Source organism: Euprymna scolopes, chromosome 12, assembly GCF_053919585.1.
Source record: "Euprymna scolopes isolate OS-2025 chromosome 12, ASM5391958v1, whole genome shotgun sequence".
In the NCBI taxonomy this organism is placed as follows: Eukaryota; Metazoa; Mollusca; class Cephalopoda; order Sepiida; family Sepiolidae; genus Euprymna; species Euprymna scolopes.
The window spans coordinates 13,042,693-13,065,913 of record NC_136493.1 but is presented as its reverse complement, the minus strand read 5'-3'; the positions used below and the strand labels follow the sequence as shown (position 1 = coordinate 13,065,913).

At 34.4% G+C, this 23,221-nt stretch overlaps 1 protein-coding gene across 1 annotated transcript in view; it reads left to right on the top strand.

The window, feature by feature from the left end:
* LOC145291197 (solute carrier family 23 member 1-like) overlaps positions 1-23,221 on the top strand; it is a 133,532-nt gene that overhangs the window by 61,299 nt on the left and 49,012 nt on the right. The window contains exons 7-8 of the mRNA XM_080136775.1: positions 2,908-3,028; positions 14,934-15,090. Coding sequence (XP_079992901.1) covers positions 2,908-3,028; positions 14,934-15,090 — 278 coding nt within the window. The remainder of the gene's footprint in view (positions 1-2,907; positions 3,029-14,933; positions 15,091-23,221) is intronic.

The following is a 23,221-nucleotide window of genomic DNA, read 5'->3' as shown; positions in this document are numbered from 1 at the left end:
TTGTGTTAAAGGACAGATATGCAACATTGTGTTAAAGGACAGATATGCAACATTGTGTTAAAAGACAGATATGCAACATTGTGTTAAAAGACAGATATGCAACATTGCGTTAAAGGACAGATATGCAACATTGTGTTAAAGGACAGATATGCAACATTGTGTTAAAGGACAGATATGCAACATTGCGTTAAAGGACAGATATGCAACATTGTGTTAAAGGACAAATATGCAACATTGTGTTAAAAGACAGATATGCAACATTGTGTTAAAGGACAGATATGCAACATTGCATTAAAGGACAGATATGCAACATTGCGTTAAAGGACAGAGATGCAACATTGCGTTAAAGGACAGATATGCAACATTGTGTTAAAGGGCAAGTATTGGAGCCTAGTTGACAAAGTGGAACCTATTAGATTGGAAACCCTTTACTGGACCCTATCCAAGAGGGAGAGACTGGTGGTAGATGCACCAGCCCAGATGTGGTGAGAATATTCCATACCATGTATAGCAATAACATACTGAGTTTTCAAGAGTTTACGATAAATGTAAATGTCTGTACAAAATTTCTGAAAACTCATTGGAGACACCTTGTATATTATTCCATATATGTACATGTAATATTATAAGGTGCTTTAATGGATTGTGTATATATTTTCAGATTGTGTATTTATCAGCATTTACTTCAACAGTGAATAGTGGAGTAGTGCTTAGTAGTAATAATATAAAAATATCTTTGTGACATTTAAGCTACATAGAGGTGTCTATGTTTCATCCCCATGGGGAATCGTTGCACGGATTTTGTCATTGTTTTTATTTGTCCATATAATAAGTAAAGGTCGGCTGGACCTTTATTTGAGAGAAGCTCAGTCATTAGTTACCGAAAAAAAGAATAATCAGAGAGGAAAATAACACGAAATCTGATTGGTTAGTTAACGATACAAAACACTACATGGATATAGAAAAACAATCTATAGAAAAATCCGTGCCTTTATCCTGAAAATTCTTGCGAGGATGAAACATGGACACCTGTGTATAACTTAATTATATAAATATCTCTGTTATCTTTCTCTTGGGCTGTCTGTTTTTCTGTCTATTATATTTTTTCTTGTAAATTACTTCACCGATCTGATTGAAATTTTGTATGGGCATTTGTGATGATAAGGTGCCACGAATTAAGTATTATGGTATCCTCTGATGCGCTGTTAAGGATTAAAAGAGATTAGTATTGAAGTTCCACCGTTTTTTCGCAAACTACTGGTTCGATCTGGTATAAATTTTGTATGAACTTTTTATAATAAAGTGCAGCGAACTAAGTATTGTGATGTCTTTTTTTTTATTACATTTTCACCCCAAACAAAGCACAGTGCCACTTTGAAGTAGGAGACTACTATCTGGGACATAAGTTGCAGGGATACTATGAAGGGAGTTGGGCAGCAAGATGTCCTTTCACATTACACTTGAACTTCTGCATGTCAGTACAGTTGGGAAAGCAGGGACCGGGAGGGAGTTCCAAAGTTTAGCAGTTCTGGGGAAGAAACTATTGGAGTAGAAGGTTTTCTTACATCTAGGGATCTCTACTGTGAAGGGGTGGGATTTAGCTGCTTGTCGGGTTTGTCAGGTGGATTTACGTTGAGGGGGTACAAGTGCTTGTAGTTCGTCAGAGCATTCACCATTAAAATACTTGTAGAACAGGCAGAGAGATGCAACATTTCGTCGATGAGGCAGAGGTTGAAGCTTAAATGACAGTTCATGACCTATCGGGTTGGCGACTGTCCAGGAGTGAGAGACAAGCAGCAGATGCACCAGCCCAAATGTAATAACAGTACTCCATACATGGGCAAATGGTGGCCTTATAGAGGTACAGGATAATTTCAAGCATAAGTAGCTTTCTAGCACGGTAGAGAGAGCCTACCTTCTTCACAGCAGCCGTGGCAATGCTCTCAATGTATCTATTCCAACTCATGTTCCCTGTGAACGTTAGGGCGAGGAGTTTAAAAGAAATACTTTCAGGTAATGTGTTTTTGACTATTGCTATTGGTGGTAGAGAAGGTTTCTTGTAATTATCGAAGGAAACAAGTTTAGTCTTTGCAGCATTAAATGTGACCATCCATTTTTGTCCCCATTCTAATACAGATTGGAGGTCTTCTCTAGTGTTTCGGCCATTTCCTTAGATATGTGTTCATTTATTTTCCTCTCGTGCCTGGTATAGAGCGTGGTGTCATCAGCAAATATACCCATCTCCGAAACAATTTTATCAGGGAGGTCATTTATGAAAATCAGGAATAATAAAGGTCCAAGGATAGACCCCTGAGGTACTCCCGCATTTATATCATATTGTTTAGATGTACAACTGTCAAGGACAACCTGGATTTTTCTCGAATTTAAGAAGGATTTAATTACGTTATGTATTCTTCCAGTGATACCATATGATCTGAGTTTCCTTACAAGACCATCGTGTCATATCCTGTCAAAAGCCTTAGATATATCTAGGACTACCGCTCTACCCTCCCCTGATTTGTCCAGTGAATGGTATATATGTTAGGATATCTGCTGTGGAACGGGCTTGCCTAGATCCATATTGATGGTCGGTAATGTTCAATTTATTCGTTAATTAGCAATTGATAGTGATTAGTACTTAATGCAAACATTAGCCAACACTTAACCATATTTAACCATCAATTTGGCAAAAGGAACTCATTCTAAGTCAACGTGATATAAATTTGTCATTTTTAACTTGTAAAAGTCTATTTTTTTTAACACAGTTTTATTTCCTCTTTATGTTTTTAATGGTGGAATTTTTTCAGGGATCGAATGCAGAAAATATGTGAGAAATATTCATTTTTTTCGCTGATTAATTATGTAACGCCATATGTTTTTTTTTTTTTTGTTTTTTTTTTTTTGAAGCGTCGTCGTGCTGATCGCGCTCTTCTCGCAGTATTTGAAAGACGTCGAAGTTCCCTGTTTGAGTTACAAGCGGAAACAGGGACTCATAAAAGTGTCATTACCAATCTTCAAGATGTTCCCGGTAAGATGCAATTATTCCAAAACCAATCACATTCTCTCTCTCTCTCTCTCTCTCTCTCTCTCTCTCTCTCTCTCTCTCTCTCTCTCTCTCTCTCTCTATTTATCTAAATAGTCTTGAACTTTTTTTTACCTTTAAAACTATATGAAAAAATTATTTAATTTTTATATTTTTTATCATTCGTTAGAAACTATTGAGTCAGTAAGTCATTTAATCACCTACAATCAATGTATCAACTTACTCTCTCGAATTCACAATAGTCCTAATGTTAATCTAAGGGATCATCAGTTGTTTACCATGAAATACTGTTTCAGGGAATTAGTTATATATATATATATATATATATATATATATATATATATATATATATATAGTAATAATTATAGTAATAATTATAGTAATGATAATTTAAGAACTGTGTTCATGCTGTTGAGCACCCTAAGTTGAAATTAAGGTTGGTCACTTAAGCTTACGTGCGCAGATCATGATATTATAATCAAAAGATCACTCTCGCCGTCTTGAATTTACACTTTATATAAATGTTCAGTTCAACTGTATTTCTCGCAGTTAACGTTGGCCGAGTGGTTTGTTCCTTGCTAATGGAGCCAAAGATGGCTTCGTAGGTATGTACAAATTCCCCACCGGATGTAATCGTAACTCCCCGCACTGATGATTCCCGAAAGGATGAAACACTAGTGTCTGTAGGTAATAAAAATAATAATTGCAGTAATAATTATATATATATATATATATATATATATATATATATATATATATATATATATATATATATATACTAGCAGGTCGCCCGGCATTGCCCGACATTGCCTGGTCATAAAATACACTTAAATATGATATTTTCGTTAATGGAGATTTTGTATTTATATTATATTGGACCCAATATATAGTAATGATTTAAAAATTAAAAAAAAATGACTCCTGCAGCAACCACTGAGAATCGAAACCAAAATGTTTAGCTTACGATTTACTTTTTCCTTTGACGTTAATGCTTGAACAATGAAGACATGTTTGTTGCAAAGCTAAAAGTTAAAACATGAACCAATAGCTATTACGTTATGCATGCATATTCATAATGCCATCGTTTAACCTTTGCCTGGCAAATTCCATTTTTCTAATTTTCACACTTTTGCACCGATTTTCCCCAGCTAAAACCCAAATATAAAGTTTTGCCTTCATTCGAATGCTCTATATATTACGTTTCATGTCTGTAAACCAAAAACTAACAGAGGAGTTTGGTAGGCAAAATTTTTTAAATAAATATATATATGCATACGTAAATATATATATATATATATATATATATATATATTTTATAAAGTCCCCCTCTTGGGTCGAGCACTATCGTAAATAATCTTACTCGCTACTTAATTTAGCTGAAAAAATGCGAAGCTCGCGGTTTGTTTGCAAACAAACGTTTGAGTACTTTACGAGTGGCGGACGGATGTTTATTTAAATAGACATTTGGACAGATTAATTGCGGCCACCGCTTCCGTAGTCAGGGGGTAGAACTGCCGACTGTCATCACGACGATTCTAGGTTCGATCCTCGCCTTGGGATAGGTGTTAGTCTAGCGGCACTGATGAGTTGTGAAACAACGAAACAGGTCTGTATGTCGATGACTAAAATATATTTTATATATATATATATATATATATATATATATATATATATATATATATATATATAAAGATGTTTGTGTTTACAATAACCTTTTTACACAAATATTACGCAAGTATAAATCATGTAGAATATCTGCATGAATATAATGACACGTAATAGTCTACTAAAGATGATCATCGCATGCGAAAACCAAAAACTAATAGGGAATTAATTAAAATGAATGTTTAAAAGAACATGCAAGTTAGCTAGATCTTTCGCAAATGAATGTAATTCCACGACCCATATATAACAAAGTTGTATTTTCTTTTTAAATAAATGGAAAGAAGGTTTTAATATGAATACACAAAACAAAACAAATTTATAAGAATGTGTGTGTGTGTGTGTGTGTGTGTGTGTGTAAAAATGTGAAATTAGATTTTGTAAATTAAAAATTTACAACAAATCTATTCGATTTATGTTTTAATTTGGGAGTTGACTGCTTTTTTTTCATGTTGTTGACCAATATTGTATTATATTATTTTTAACATATTATTTTATAATTATGTTTTAGTAAATATCTTCTAATTAGTTTTTCAGGAAATTTTTTATTATAGCAAGTTTGTTGGAATGTTACTCTTTACAGTGGATTTTACCCTATTACATCTTTTGGACTACATCACATGCATATATACAGTTCATATTTTTCTTTGCATTGGATGATATCATTATATTTCACTGGATTTAACTAACATATTTGTACTTTCTTCATTAAAATTAGACTCCATCTTGGAATATTCCTTTTAATTTGGTCTCTTATAAATTTTCATGCAAACTATAGTTTTCAATTATATATACATAAATTAAAAAATTTCAGATTACAGATTGTATAATACTATAAAGATAAAGTCCATATAAATATTAGTATCAATATTTATAAGACAATCCAAATGAAACGGTTCAATATGCGAGATAGAGCAATAGTATAAATAAAAAATTCACACTGAGAAAGACCGAAGGATCGGTCGAAAATATGTGCTTATGAAAGAAACATTTTTGTTTTTTTCAAAAGATTTTTGTATTTCTACACGCCAACACATAGGAAATAAATACAGAAAAGATATAAACATTTATATATCTTTCGTATTGATATTTTTATATATATATATATATATATATATATATATATATATATATATATATATATATATATATATATAAAATAAAAATTACAATAATATATATATATATATATATATATATATATATATATATATATATATATATATATATATATATATATATATTATTTTTATTTCAACCTCGGGTGTATTAACTTAATTCATTACAAGTTATTTCAATAAACGGGATAAAGATTACTAATTTCGAAACAGATTTAATGAAGCTTACCAGAAACATATCCTTTCACACAAGAAAAAAATCCATTCCAAAAACATCTTGATAATGTAGTAAAAAACATCAACAAATCAATATTCATCTAGGTTAAAGCTAACAAAACACAAAACTTCTATAAAATCTCTAAACAAAAATATCAAAAACTTATCAAACGACACTTATAAAAAATACAACATTGATCAAGTAAAAGACATTAATTTAGATACTAAGTGCATTACAGATAACCTAAATATTTTTTTTTTTTTTACAGTGATCACCACTTATCAAAGCCCGGAAGCCACTCAGGGATAAGGGTTATTGCAAGTACATTACGTTAGTGTGGAGATTTGATGAAGTGTTTACTTAAGGGGGCGGTTCATTAGGAATTTGTTAACATTGGACTTGAACACATCCAAGTTGTAGTCCGGTGGGAAGCAGGCAGACGGAACAGAGTTCCACAGGCGTGCAGTTCTGAGAAAGAAGCTTTGTTCATGGAATCCACATTTTGATTTAGGCACAGATAAAGAGTGGGGGAAATTTTTCACAGTGGATTCGGCTAGACGAGTGTTTTTTGTGAAAGATTGGCGAAGGGAGACCAGAGATTGGAGCTCAGACGAGCACCTGCCATGGAAATAACGATAAAACAAGGATAGGCTCGCAACGTCTCTTCTGTGGGAGAGAGATCGCAGGGAAGAGAAAAGGGCATCCCCCACTAAGCCACGAAGTTTATTTTGTACTCTGCCAAAGCAGGATAGGCTGTTTTTAGCAGCTCCTGCCCAGATATGGCAACAGTATTCCATCCTTGGACGTACTTGGCTTTTATATAGATAGAGAATTGCATCAGTAGTAAGATATCTTCTGGAGCGGTAGAAGGATCCCACCATCTTTCCAGCGACCTTGGCAACAGACTTGATGTACGTGTTCCATTTCAGATCAGGAGTAAAGGTCAAGCCCAGAAGCTTGTCAAAACACGGGGCTTCACCCAGACGAGAGCCATCCATCACAATTGATGCCAGATGGGGATCAGAGCGTGGATGATGTAAGGATAGGAGTTTGGTTTTGGATGCATTAAAGGTAACCAGACACATCTTCCCCCATTGAACCACGCGCTCGAGATCAGAGGAGAGAGAATCAGAGAGAACTTTGTTATTTACAGCCTTTGATGTGTTGCTGTAGATGGTTGTGTCATCAGCATAGATGTCAACGAATGATTTAAGTATGTGTTTAGGGAGGTCATTGATATAGATCAGGAAGAGAGTTGGGCCTAGGATTGACCCCTGAGGGACTCCAGCATTTATATTGCAAGCCTCCGATTTTTGTCCATCTACCACTACTCTTATGAGCCTATCGGAGAGAAATGATTTAATGATTGAGAAAACATTTGCAGTTATACCGTAGCTGGAAACCTTGTGAAGTAGACCCTTATGCCATACCTTATTGAAGGCCTTTGATATGTCAAGAGCAATTGCCCTAGAAAGGAAGCCTTTGTCAAGAGATTCACTAATCCTGTGGGATATAACCGTCAGCACATCTGCGGTAGATCTTGCAGAGCAGAAACCATATTGTGTGTCACTAAGAAGGTTATTCCTGCTGAGGTGGTTGACTATTTCTCTATTTAATATGAATTCCAGCAACTTACTCATAACACACAGGAGACTTATTGGTCTATACTGAGAGGAAGATGACTTATCACCTGAATTCTTAAATACAGGGCAAACTGATGAGGTCTTCCAGGGAGTCGGAAAGCACTTCTCCTTAAGGCAGTGCTTAAACAGTTTCGTAAGTATGGGAGCAAGTTCTGGTTGAAGCTTTTTTAACACTATAATTGGGATGCCATCAGGGCCAGTTGCTTTACTGGAATCTAGGTTCTTGATTAGCTTGGCGACCTCATGCACGAATATTTGTATGTTACCTAGCTTGTTCTGTGTTATAGGAGGAAATATGGGGAGTTGATGGCCTTCGTCGCATAGGGTAGAATTAGCTGCAAAGTTCTTTGCAAATAGTTTGGCCTTGTCTGATGCTGACGAGATGACCTCTGGTCCATTAATAATGGTTGGGATAGAACGCACACTTTTGTTCAGGATCCTATTTGTTATTTGCCAAAACTGGTGGGAACCAAGCCGCTGATCAGCTACCTTGGATTTAACAGACTGGGCATATAGCTCTCTTGCATTTTTTTATTACTCTTTTACAGTGGTTGCTGGCAGTCCTGAAAGCAGCTTTAGTCTCAGTGCATCTATTACGTTGGTAGCTATGGAAAAAGTGATTTCTGTGCGCGATAGCAGCAGCACATTCTGAGGAGAACCCTGGCTGACTGTTAGGTTTTTGTTGGAATTTTTTAGATGGTATTAATTGGTCTATGCCTACAATTAACCATTCGGTCAGATCTGATACTATAGAGGACACTTCCTTTTTAAACATGGAGTGCAGAGGTAAATCAGATATGAATGTACGGAAGCTATCCCAGTCAGCCATAGAGTATCGGTATACAGTACGGTGAAGGGGTACGTCTGGGGGCTTCTTACATTTCGTTTTTATCTTAACTGATACGATGGAGTGGTCGGAGGATCCTAGAGGAGAATGAACGGAACATGAACATATCTCAGGGGAAGTTGAGAGAAAAAGGTCTAGGAGGCTTTCATATTGACCGGGTGTATCGGGCACACGGGTGGGTTCACGAACAATCTGAGTGAGGTCATAAGCAATGGCAAAATCATGACAAAACCTCCCCTCATCATCTGTCTTATTTGAATGGGTCAGCCATTCCACGTTATGGACATTGAAGTCACCACAGATGTGGATGTTAGCTGAGGGACATGAAGACAGTATGTGGACTATTTTCTCAGATATGCTCTTAAAGATAGTAACTCCGCTGTTGTGGAGCCTATAGAGGACAAATATAAATGCAGTGGTGTTAGCAAGTGCAACCCTGAAGCACATATAGGGTAAATTAGGATCTTCTCTAGAGATATCCCTGCCACACGGGAAGCCATCCTTAATGTAGGCACATATTCCATGCCCATGGCGATCTTGGGTGTCATAAATATTAGCAACAGTGTATGAAAATTATATGAAAAAGAAGCTTATATATTGCTTAAAGACCATAAACCGAATTTTGATACCAAAGCACAAACAAAACTTATAAACCCCACAAAACCGGAAATAGGTAAAATTAGTAAAACAATCCTAGAGGGAATAAAGTCCCAAATCAAAAACGCCTATAAGGTAAATTAGTGGATTAATACTAAGAACACAATTAAGTTGTCAATAGATATCCCAAACAAAAAGAAAGCTGCTTTTATTCAATTTGATATTAAGAGCTATTACCCATCCATTCCACAAGACCTCTTCGATGAAGCCCTATACTTATACAACCAGCTGAAATAGACATTATAAAAAAATGTAGAAAAACTGTTCTTATTAACCAGGGCCAGCAAGAGACCAAAATAAATCAAGCCGGATCTTTTGACCGCTCAATGGGACCTCTGGATTCTGCATAAGCAACTGACCTAGTAGGCCTATTTATTCTATACAACTTAACAAGAGTAATTGATGCCAAAAATATGGGACTCTATAGGGACGATAAGCTGCTAATTATTGAGAACTCTGACGGCAAAAAAAAAAAACGAAAAAAAGCCTTAATTAAAGAAATGAACATAATCTAAAAATTGATTAATATAAAAACTTAAACTTCCTCGAAGTTACTTTCAACCCAACAAAAAACGCATATGAACCTTATACTAAAACAGTACCAATCCTTTAAGTACACCCTTTATCCAATCACCCAAAACATATCATTAACCATTAACTCTATCGAAAATAGAATTCGTACAAACTCATCAAAACGAGAAATGTTCAACAAACACAAACCCTTCTATGAAGCAGCTTTAAAAAATAGTGGATATATTAATACCAACATCAACTATATAGAACCAAACTCCGCTACTAATAATAAAAACACAGACATAGGAAAATTATTTGGTTTAACCCTCCCTTTAATATTATGATCAAAGACAAACTAGGAAAAAAAATCTTCAAATTAGTTTACACCCATTTCCCCCAAAAATAATATATTACATAAAATCTTGAACAAAAACACTATAAAACTCAACAACAGTTGAAGTGATACTTAAGAAAGGATAATTAAAAATCACAATAATAGAATTCTTAACAACAATAATAATGATAATAATATTAGTAACACAAAAAACAGCAACTCTATAAATAAGTCAGATTGTCCACTCGAATATCAATGCTTACAGTCTGAAATTGTATACAAGCCACTATCGCACCAATAGAAAACCTTAATGATAAAAAATACTATATCGGACTTGCTGGAATCTCCTTTAAAGATTGTTTTAGGGTACAAAAATGCTCCTTCAATAACCCCAACCACACCAACAAAACCTCTTTAACTACCAACTACTTAAACCTGATTCAAAATAATCTCGCACCCCCGATTAAATGAGAAATTCTAAAAAAAAATCCAATACCTGTAAATCCTTATATTCTCCCTGTTTCTTTGTCTACACGAAAAAAATTTTTTTTATTACTAACTTTAAAGATAGAGATAAATTGTTTAACATTAGAAATGAAACGTCAATTGTTTGTAGGCATTACAAATCCTTAGCAACTTTACACCCTACTGAAATTCATTTGATGCAACCCCCCTAACCGAATAACAGCATACTCCAAAAGTCAACTTTTACATTTAACACTATTTTAATCTATTATTCTTCAAGCAGATTACCTTAACTCTAAATCTCAATTTTTAATTATTTACCTTACTCAACTAAAATCATCTAATCCTCCTTAAACCTTTAATTACCACACTCTTTAACAATTCTCAAATAATAATTCAATAATATAGCTATGCATAATACTCTCCGTTAATAACCCAATTTAAAAAAATAAAATAAAATTACTAAACCTATGTAGTTAAAACTCAAGCTGTTTTGAAACTACTAAAAAATTCCAAATTTATTTATCTCCGTTTCTCCCCTAAACTCGACATAAATTCTAAATTGTCGTGATAGATTGCCGATTTCTTGGCTCAGCTCAGACTCCACACATACATGCCACCATTCATGGATATGCACAGATTAGAGTTCCTTTTCTCTCTTTCTTCCTTCTTTCTGCCTTTTTATTTTAATTCACTAAAAAAACTCCCCCCCCAGCCCTCTCTTTCTTCTCTAAACTCAACTCAAATTATAAAATATATCCAATAGAATCTATAATTGATTTCTTACTGAAAATGATTTCATATGAGCTGTTGGACGCATCTGTTTTGCCCATTCGATCCAAACGCATCTTAACTCTCTCTGTCCGCCCCACCGCCGCCATCGTCGATGGTGATTTCTTAACATAGGTTTAATTCCGAATCACACACGTGTCAATTTTCAAATGACAACAATCCATTTCTGACAACTGTATTTTTTCTTTCATTCTTTCTTTCTAATTTACTTTATATATATTTTCTAACTAATATTTTCTCTCTAATATTCCCCCTCCTCCCTTTCTCTTTTTCCACCTCCTCTCTTTATTCAGTACTCCCACCCTTTTGGTTTTTAATACCCATATGTGATTAAAAAAACATTTTTTTCATTATAATTTATTTTAACTTAAACCATCTGAAGATATGAACGGGTAATCTTTATCCCGTTTATTGAAACAACTTGTAAGTTAATACACCCGAGGTTGTAATAATAATAATAAAACATGTTTAGCTCTACTAACGTATTGAGCACTCTTTTCCTTGTTTTTTATCAAATATACCTCCTAATATATATATATATATATATATATATATATATATATATATATATATATATATATATATATTGCTCTCTGATATTTCGGATTATTTTGATTCTCTGTTACAAACACACACACACACACACACGCACACACACACGCACACACACACACACACACACACACACTCTCTCTCTCTCTCTCTCTCTCTCTCTCTCTCTCTCTCTCTCTCTCTCTATCTCCTTCTTTCTGTGGTTTGATGTGATTTGCATATCAATGAGGCTAAATACTGTAATGAGGGAATATAATACCGGCAGTCAAGATGGCCCGAGTTGAGTTCTGGAGAACCGAACTGAACAAGTCGGAACTGAGAATGCGCGAATACTAACAAGAATCCATTACTTTTCTTCTTTTTTTTTTAGAAGTTATTTCGACTAGAAAAATAAAGTTGCTGCAACCGAGACGAAATTTGAAAACGTTGTCGTCAAAAGGAGAATGAATCGAGTCGCATCGAAATTTGTCAACGAAAGATTAAATGAGTCGCGTCAAACTGCGAAGGTTGAAAGTATCGAAAAAAGGAGAATATTGGAAGGAGTGAAGGCGTTGAAAAATTGAAAGATTAAAATGATTCGCGTCGAACTTTAAAAATTTAAAGCGTTCAGAAAGGGAACATTTGAACAAGTTGTGGTCAGAGAGGTGAAGATATGATGAAATGAGTCGGAGCTTTTTTGTCTTTTTGTTTATTTGGTATTCGCAGTGGGATTCGTTGGATTTTCTTTTTTAATAGTCGTCGTGAAATAAACGAAACGTGTTGGACTATATTTCGGTTAAATGTTTGAGGCATATTCAGAAGACAACGAGAAAATTCGCCATTCTATGAATAATTTACAATACGTGCATATTTATTTAAACACTTATCGGTGGTTATTTTAATGAAAGTACAATTTGAGTTTAGATTTTTTTTTGTTTTGTTTTTGAAAAGAAAAAAAGTCGTTGCTATTAAAAGAACTTAAAATGGGATTCGGTCGACTTGTATTAAAAAGTCGTCGTTTTTAAGCCTGAAATTTAGAATGAAATTTCATTGTGTTTGCGAAAAAGAAAAAAGTTGTCGATTTTAAACGAAAGAGTTATTTTATGAAAGTACAATTCGAGTCGAATTTATTTATTTTAATTTTTTTTTTGAAAAAGAAAAATAGTCGACACTGTTAAAAGAACTTAGAATGCGATTCGGTCTATTTGTATGTAAAAGTCGTTGTTTTTAAACTTAAATTCGGTGTGCTTAGCCGGTTAGTGAGGGCTAGATAGCGAGACTAGCAAGGATTTCTCATTTATGAGTTGATCTTTAAGGATCAGGGGAATGTGTTTGGATGTGATTTGCATATCAATGAGGCTAAACACTGGAATGAGGGAATATAATGCCGGCAGTCACCTGACTACAACTTGGATGTGTTCAAGTCCAACGTTAACAAATTCCTAATGAACCGCCCCCTTAAGTAAACACTTCATCAAATCTCCACACTAACATAATGTACTTGCAATAATCCTTATCCCTGAGTGGCTTCCGAGCCTTGATAAGTGGTGACCACTGTGTAAAAAAAAAAAGTCAAGATGGCCCGAGTCGAGTTCTGGAGAACTGGACTGAACGAGTCGGAACTGAGAATGCGCGAATACTGACAAGAATCGATTTATTTTTTTACTTAGAATTGATGCTATCAAATGTGAAGATACAGGTTTACTGACCTAAAATGCACCAAATATTAATGTTATTGTTGTTGTTTTTTTTTTTCATTTCAATTTTCAAAACTCAATCATGTTCTGCAAATCGAAGACAACAATTTTCCTCTACAAAACAACAAAACTAAACCAAACTCAACATGATGAATAAATATTTGATAACAATAGGATCAAAGCATAAGAAATTTTTACCAAAATGACCGGATTCGGCATTAAATAACGAGAAAAGAGTTGATATGCCATAAAATAAAACAAGAACCCAAACATCATGAATTAATATTTGATAATATAAAGAACCCGAAGCATAAAACTTTTTGCCAAAATAACCGGATTTGGCAATTAATAAACTGAAAAGTGTTGATATGCCGTAAACTAAGCAATCAACAAATCTCCCTCTCCTTCCCTTTTCCCCCTCTCTCTTTCAATATGGTTCTCTTTCTCGCTTACTTTCACTAGTTTTCTCTGACTATTCTAAGGTTTTGGTCAGGGCTTGCTGCCTAATGAAATTTTTCATTTTACGATGTTTTTAATCACCTTCCTCATCAGTTAGTCGGTTAATCCTCGATTAATCGATTATGTATTGAATACAACTTGATTACATGATGACTGATTCATTTTTCCATATAAGTGTTGTGTCATCACGACCCAGCCTCCCGTATCTGCTTTGTTACACCTATGACCTTTACTTTGTTAGAATTTTGTTAACTTTCGACCTGTAATTTGTTAAACCTATGACGTAAATTTTGTCACACCTATGACCTGTACTTTACTAAACTCATGACTTGTGCTTTGTTACACTTATCAGCTGTACTTTGTTACACCTATGACTTGTACTTTGTTACACTTATGACTTGTACTTTGTTACACCTCTGACTTTGTTAAACTTATAAGCTGTACTTCATTACCCTTATTACCTGTAATTTGTTACAACTGTGACCTGTGCTTTGTCTTCTGTGTGTGCTGTTTCTTGTAGTGTGTTTTTTCTTGTGGGGTACAGTTTATTTTCGGATGCTGGTTCTTGTCGGGTGCAGTTTATTTTCGGATGCTGGTTCTTGTGGGGTGCTGTTTATTGGGTTTGCTGTATCTTGTGGGGTTCTGTTTCTTTTTCTGGGTGCTGTTTTTTGTGAGGTGTTTCTTGGAAGGTGCTGCTTCTTGTGAAATTCTGTTTCTGGGATGCTGTTTCTTGTGGGGTTCTGTTTCTATTTGGTGCTGTTTCATATGGGCGCTGTTTCTTGTGGGTGTTTTTTCTTGTGTTGTGTTGTTTCTTATGAGATGCTATTTTTTGTGTGGGCTATTTCTTGTAGGGTGCTATTTCGTGTGGGTGCGGTTTCTTGTGGGGTACTATTTCTTGTGGGGCTCTATTAATGAGTTGTATTTTTGTCTAATTTCATTTCTGTGTTCATTTTAGGTCCTCCTCAGCATTTTTATTGCCTGGATCTTGTGTTACATTCTGACAGTGACTGACGTTTTCTCCAAAACTGAAGGAGAGTGGGGATACCTAGCACGGACAGACAGGCAGGCAGGTGTCATAGACGCATCGCCTTGGTTTTATTTCCCCTATCCAGGTAAGAATTCATATATTTCGAAAGTAACCTTCTCTTTAAGGGGTGAAACTAATACTATGTATTACTATTGTGTAATTCTAATACGTGTCGTAGAACTACATTAAAATAATTATCAAAGCCTAAAAACATAGTGTGCGTTTATTCTGTGTAAAACGCAAATAACATTCTAAAAACAACAGTGGTCTTGGCAGGGTGCAACGATAAAATCGTCGCTCTAGAAAAGACGACATGATTCCATTTCCGTTTGATGAAAATCGATTTTCTTTTCTTGTTGCAGACTATCTACTAGTTGGCCAGTTGTGTACAAGTCCAAAAGTGATAGGAGCTTTCTATCATGTTTGAAAGTGGCACAATGTTCAACAAGCAAGGTCAGAGATGCGCCACTGTACAACTCATGCTCACTACCAATCCAAGTTATGACAACAGGACCATTGCCAGCATCCTCAAGATGCATCGCTGGATTGCCACGAATAACAGGAACGTACCCAGGGTGATGAAAACAAAGTTTTCGGCCACAGTTATCATCTTTGTGTCGTTTCAAGTGAGCACTACATCATTCCACCTCACATGTTCGAAGTAAGCTTGAAAGTCAACACCAAAATGTACCAGGATGTGCTGAAGAGTGCAGTTATCCCCTGCTGCAATCAGCTGGCCGGAAACTTTGTTGAACTGTGTCCTTAAGCACTGAACCGTCCGGACTTGCATTTTGAGGGTGTTGGCAATTGGTTCTATCATCAACTTGGATCAGTACAGAGCATGGGTTGTACAACGGCGCATCTCTGATCTCGTTCACTGAACATTGATAGACATGATAGAAGGCTCCTAGAGATTTATATACAACTGGCCAACTAGTAAATGGTCTTCAACAAAAAAAGAAAATCGATTTTCATCAAACGGAAATGGAATCATGTTGTCTTTTCTAAGGCTACAATTTTATCACTCCACCCAGTATCTATAAAAGTAAGAATATGTGTGTGTGAGGACATATACTCAACGAATTTTTTATCTACAGACTTAAAATTTGTATATAGAGTATTCAGACATGTAGAAAACTTTTTCATCGGTTTTCATCCAGAAAAAAAGGTTGCTAAGAGATTAAAACTGAAACTTGGTACATGAGGGGGGGGGGACGGATTTTTACCTGTTTGTCAACTGTTTTACGACTGCGCAATTGTGAATCGTTCAAATTATGCTAAGAATAAGTAGGTTTGAAAACACTTCTTGAAGATTGTGTCAAACTGGTCTAATGGTTATCTAACTAGAAGTGAACTGTTTGGAAAAAACATAATACTCGGATGCATATATCTCCGTAGCTCTCTGTTTGTTAACGCCGGGTACATCTAATAATAAATATTTTTCGTTTTGAGGGTTGAGTTATAGTAGAAAAAAAAAATCTATTTTAATTGTTTTAATTAGCAGTAATTTGTTATTAACTCAGTTTAACTAAATTCCTATCTATCACTTTTACCCTTTCTTGCTGTTTTTTGTCCTTCTTCTTATTTCAAACTGTAACTCTCGCTTCCCTCTTTATCTCTCTTTGTCTCTCTCTATTAAAAGTTTAAGGTAATAAAGAAAAGGAAAAAAAATTTTAATAGAATATGGCGTTTCTGAATTTTGGAGATGAGGATTAATAGTTTGAATTATTTGGGACTACTGTTTTCATCTTGAGTGTTATTCTCACTACGTTTCAGTCAACCTTCTTCCGGTCCTGGATATGACCTTAAACTATATCCAATGGTGAGGCCCCAGCTTTTGGGCTTTGGAGAGTGTGAAGCCACCCCTTAATTGCCATTGCTCTCAGGTCCACTCTGATCCGGAGTAGTAGTACCTGTTAGGGTCCCAACTATCGGTTAAATAGAAACCGACTTGAAAAAAAAAGCAACAAATATATTCTATTAAAAAAATGTTCTCTCAAATCACTGGATTCGGCATTAAATAATCTGAAAAGGGTTGATATGCCGTAAAACGAAAACAGCCAACCAACCAACCTTCTTCCAGTGTATTTTGTCGAACTCGTGAATCTTTCTATTAATCACGGGGGTCTGCACACAATTTTGAATGGAAGCCATTATTTAATCCACGAGGGTAGCATCGTGGCTACTGAGAAAGAAGGCCGATGCATATGACAGCGTAACGTCACTTCCTAATTAAGTTGTAGGTATAGACAGCTTCCGGTATTCAACCACGTGGTCATGCTAACAGGCATAAAAAAATATGGCTACCAATATGTGTTACCGATTGTCCATGTATGTTCTAAAGAAAAAGAACAATTCTCTATTCGGAAAATAATTATTATAATTGCACATTTGGGATAATTTTAATCTAACAAAAATTAGTAAGTGAACTAGTTTTTGAACTTTTATTTTTATCGGAGAAAGTCGAATATTTTATTTTAGGTAAATGAAGATGGAGATTCTGTCTGTGATATCCAAATGTTTTCAAATAACACTAACACAGGGCAAACACATCACCTTCTCCCCAATTTTGCTAGCTCTGCCATGACTACCGAGAGTAAAAAAGACCAATGCACATGACAGCGTAACGTCACTTCCTGATTAAGTTGTAGGTATAGACAGCTTCCGGTATTCAACCACGTGGTCGTGCTAACAGGCATAAAAAAATATGGCTACCAATATGTGTTACCGATTGTCCATGTATGTTCTAAAGAAAAAGAACAATTCTCCATTCGGAAAATAATTATTATAATTGCACATTTGGGATAATTTTAATCAAAATATCGTAAGTGAATTCGTGTTTGAACTTTTATTTTTATTGGAGAAAGTCGAATATTTCATTTTATTTTTTTATTTTTTACTGCAAAACAAACGGTTTTTGGGTTTGTATTACTGTACACATAGATTAAAAAAAGTTGTCAAAAAAACAAATATATAACAAATAAATGTTATCAAAAGCAAGATAAGTTACTTTTCTACCAAACTGGATATATTTTTCGTGTTTTTATTCAATGTAATATGTTTATTCAGCTCGATAAACATACATTGTTTACCGATGTATTGGAAAATTCAAAATGACGCCCGACTCTCTCTTTAACACGGTAAGTTCGGGAAAAGGTGTTATAAATAATAAACTAGACAAAATACTATTAAAAAAAAACACCGAATATATGTCAACCTATGTCACGGTAATATATATTGAGCGAGTTTCTAACAGTATTTTGTCTAGTTTTATATTTATAGCACCTTTTCCAAAACTTACCATGTTAAAGAGAGAGTAAGGCGCCATTTTGAATTTTCCAATACATCGGTAAACACAGTATGTTTTTCGAGCTGAATAAACATGTTACATTAAATAAAACACTGAAAACATGTCCAGTTAGGTAGAAAAGTAACTTATCTTGCCTTTGATAACATTTATTTGTTATATATTTGTTTTTTGACAACTTTTCGAATCTATGTGTACAGTAATACAAATCCCATACCCCAATTTTTATATAATATTTTTCAGCCCGCTCTTTTAATAATAAATACAACTTTTCACTGAGTATTTTAAAATATTTTAAAGTAAGCATTTTTCACGGCAGTGTTTTTTTTACGATTGGTGAATTATCAATATTTTAGCACGGGCGTAATTCATTTCTTTTAAATATATTTAAAATTTCCATTTTTTTGTTTTTTATAACATTTTAACTGTAAATAATTTACATGACAGGTTTGTTTTACTATACACAGATTCGAAAAAGCTGTCAAAAAACAAATATATAACAAATAAATCTTATCAAAGGGAAGATAAATTACAAACATGCCGACATTTTTCTTTTTAAAATATATTGATAAACATTGTATGATTTTCGAAGCGATTACACGTTTTAAAGTGAGTAAAACCACTAAAAAGCTTCCCAGATAGGTAGAAGAGTAACTTATCTTGCCTTTGATAACATTTATTTGTGATATATTTGTTTTTTGACAACTTTTTCGAATCTATGTGTACAGTAATACAAACCTAAAATTTAATTTAATTTGAAAATAATATTTAAAAACACGTGCGTACACTGCACAAGCACCCTTATTATTATCATAATAATAATAGTAATAATAAAAAAAAAAACTGGTGTAGATGACATCGACTGGTGCCACACCACACCAACTAGTTGTGAAGGGTCAGGGAGGATGTAAAGACCGAGGTGAGAGAGTACTGACCAAATCTCCACTGGAAGTGTGCAGTTTAAATCTGGTACCTTGGGGAGGCATTTTGTCACCCAAACCCCAGGAAACACCAATGGCCGATGCCAACGAGAAATCAGTGAGAACGGCTGTTGCGATAACATGCAATCATCTCCACAAGTGGTCAAGAAGTGGAGAACACTAGAAATCTGGGGAGACTTGTCACTTGGTCTCCAGGGAACACCACAGGTTACTGCCAGTGAGCAATCACTGATGATGGCTTATGAGACAACTAATATGCTACACATTTTGATGAAAAACATGGGGGAAAAAATGGACATAGAAGAACAGAAAACTAAAACTTTAAATATAATTTCTGTATTAAAAGTAATAGTTATTTAAATATTTCAACATATAATCTTGTGGAGAAAATCCAGCTTCCCAATAAGGGGCACTCAGGATAGGAACAAAAATAATCTCAGTCATGAAAGATTTCTCCTCCACCGACCGAAGACAGAAAAGGTAAAGTGTAGCATCAAAACAGATATTACACTGATCTTGTTCCGAAGGCCGCAAAAATATTTGTTTAATGTTTCTTTAATTGTTTGTTCCCTAAATTCATAATTCATTTTTATCAGTATTAAATTGTATATTGCTTTAAAATTACTTAATTTTACATAGATAATATTTATATTTTATATTGAATAAAGTTCAGTTTCATTATTAATCGAACTGTGTTCCAATTTCTTTTTAAAAATGTTTTATTGCTCTTTTTCAAATGGCCCTCATATAGTACTGACAGTCTGACAAATCTTACCTACATTGCTTGCAGACATTTTTCAGTTAACGGACCTTCTTCTTACTCTCGGTGGCCGTGGTAGCATTCTGACCCACTTGCAATTTAGATAAACTAAAATATGAGGAAAATAGGGGGACATATTTGGGAGTACACCGTCTATAAGAATGTAATTTGATTGGCTATTAAAATTGACGTAATTATTGTATATATAGAATTTTAAAATTAAAAGAAAACAATATTGAAATTGATGTAATTATTGTAACAGAATTTGAAAATTAAAAGAAAACAATACTGAAATTGACGTGATAAAATTGAAGTGTAACAATATTAGAAAACAGGATATTTTTTATTAAATGATTTTTATTTAAATACAAAATTTTTTTATTAAATGATTTAAAAAAAATTTTTTTTTTTTTTTATTAAATGATGTTTTTAAATACAGAAACAAACAAACAAACATAGTTACAAATAATATTGTTCTCGGATACATAACAATATACGAGGAAATACCTGATTCGATTTCTTTCTCCGCCACACAAATTCCAACAGATGCAGATTGAACAGTTCTTTCAGAGTTCCTAATAGGCTGCGCATTTTCCTTTTTCCGTGTGACCACAAAACTTCTTTGGTTTGTGTGTGGATAGTTTTATTATGTGAACTAGCGGGGGTACCCGGCGTTGCCCGAGTGTTTGTTTCCGGGACGGGGGGGGGGGAGTTTTAAAAAATGTTATGGTAGGTAAGTAGGAAGGATCAAACTCGGAGTCATGAGTAAAAGTAGGAAAATAAAGTGTGAAAAAAAAAAAAAAACATCTGCAACGTTAACAGTTCGGCCACCAAGAAAAGTCCATTCCAGTTGTTTAGGAAAAAAAACAAAAAAAAAACGACTACGGTAGGTCGGCGCGAACGTGAAAATATAATGTGAATTGTCCAGCACGCTAACCACTACGCCACAGAGCACTGCAGCTTAGTTTAGTGATTTTAAATAACTTTACATGAAAGAATTACGAAGCCAAACCGGTGTTCTCTTCTCAACTGTTCCTTGTGAACGATCCCCAAACGGTGTTAAGTGATGGCAGGGGGAGGAGGAATTTATTAGAGAGAAAATATTTTACCACTTTCATTGATCTTAACCGATTTTGGCCGTGACTTCTCAGCAGAAAAAGTATAGAAATCTAAGATTATCAAGGAATTTGAGAAATAATAAGCCTATAACATAACCTCAGATATTGTTCTGCCGTTTGTGCATATTATATTTGCATGAAATATCTTGATTTTAATCCTATTAATGTCAAAATCCCACGGGAAAAAATGAGTTCATTTTATTTATATAGAGAAGAGAAGAGATAAATGAAGTTATCCTCGTGAATAACTTTATCATGATCAACTTGTTCGAGACCTTCCTATACAGCCAGCCATCGGAAATTATAAATTTTCAATTTTTTGCTTATTAATGATTTAATGAGATTTACTGGGGTTTTTTTTTTAATTTTAAAAAGAAGTAAACCATTTAAATTTCAATATCCAATAAAAATTGCTTTACTTAAATATGCCATTTTTTTTTTAACTTCAAAAAAATTATTTTACAATAATTTTATTTTTTACAATAATGATTGTTAAGTAATTAATAATTATTTTTTTACATTTTACATTATTAAATTAATAATTAAACAATAATTAAATTCTTTAACAATGAATTTTTTAAAATTCTTTTTATTTGGTTGTTTTGTTTTACGGCATATCAACCCTTTTTGGGTTGTTAAATGCAAAATCCAGTTATTTTGGAAATAGTATTCATGTTGCATCCAGTTATTTTGTAGAAGGTTTTTATTCTTCAAGCTCTTCGTATCTTCAAATATTTATTTCTAGAGTTTGGTTTGGTTGTTTTATTGTATATCAACCCTTTTCGGATTATTTAATGCCGACTCCAGTTATTTTGGAAATAGTATTCATGTTGCACCCAGTTATTTTGTAGAAGGTTTTTATTCTTCAAGCTCTTTTAATCTTCAATCGCTAGTTTGTAGTGTTTGGTTTGGTTGTCTTATAGTGGATTTTATCGTTTTTTTCTCTGCCCTGCAGAACATGAATGAGTTTTGCAATGGGAGAAGTGAAAGGGTTACAATATTAATGTTTGGTACATTTTAAGTTAGAAAACCGGTCAGAAAGAGAATGGGGAAATGGGAAAAAGGAAAAATGAGGGAAAAGGTGTGTTGTTTTATTTTTGTTTTTTGCAGAACATAATTAAGTATTGCAGAATCCTGAACAGAAGCGTGTACTCCATCCCAACTATTATCAATGGACCTGAGGTAATCTCGTCAGCATCAGACAAAGCCAAACTCTTTGTCAAGAACTTTGCAGCTAATTCTACCCTTTGCGGCCAAGACCGCCAACCCCCAATATTTCCTCCTGTATCAGAAAACACGCTATGTGATATACATATATCTGTACGTGATGTTGCGAAGCTAATCAAAAACCTTGATTCGAGTAAAGCAACTGGCCCTGATGGTATTCCAATTATAGTACTCAAAAAACTTCAACCTGAACTAGCGCCCATACTTACAAAACTGTTTAAACGTTGTCTTAAGGAGAATAGTTTCCCATCTCCCTGGAAAATCTCATCAGTATGCCCTGTATTTAAGAATTCAGGTGATCGCTCATCCCCCTCTCAGTACAGGCCAATAAGTCTCCTGTGCGTCATGAGTTGCTTGAATCTGTGTTAAATACAGAAGTAATCAACCATCTCAACAAAAATAAACTTCTTAGTGACACACAATATGGTTTCCGTTCTGCTAGATCTACAGCAGATGTGCTTACAGTTATATCGCATAGGATTAGCAAATCTCTCGACGGTGGCAATCTTTCTAGGGCAATTGCTCTTGACATATCTAAAGCCTTTGATAGGGTATGGCATAAAGGTTTACTTCATAAGATCGCTAGCTATGGTATAGCTGGAAAAGTCTTCTCAATTATTAAATCATTTCTTTCTGATAGGTTCATAAGAGTAGTAGTTGAGGGGCAAAAATCAGAAGCTCACAGTATTAATGCCGGTGTCCCTCAGGGATCCATCCTGGGCCCAACTCTTTTCCTGATCTACATTAATGATCTTCCAAATCATATCCTTACATCATTTGTAGACATTTATGCTGACGACACTACCATTTATGGTACCACATCTAAGACAGTAAACGACCAAGTTCTCTCCAATTCTCTCTCC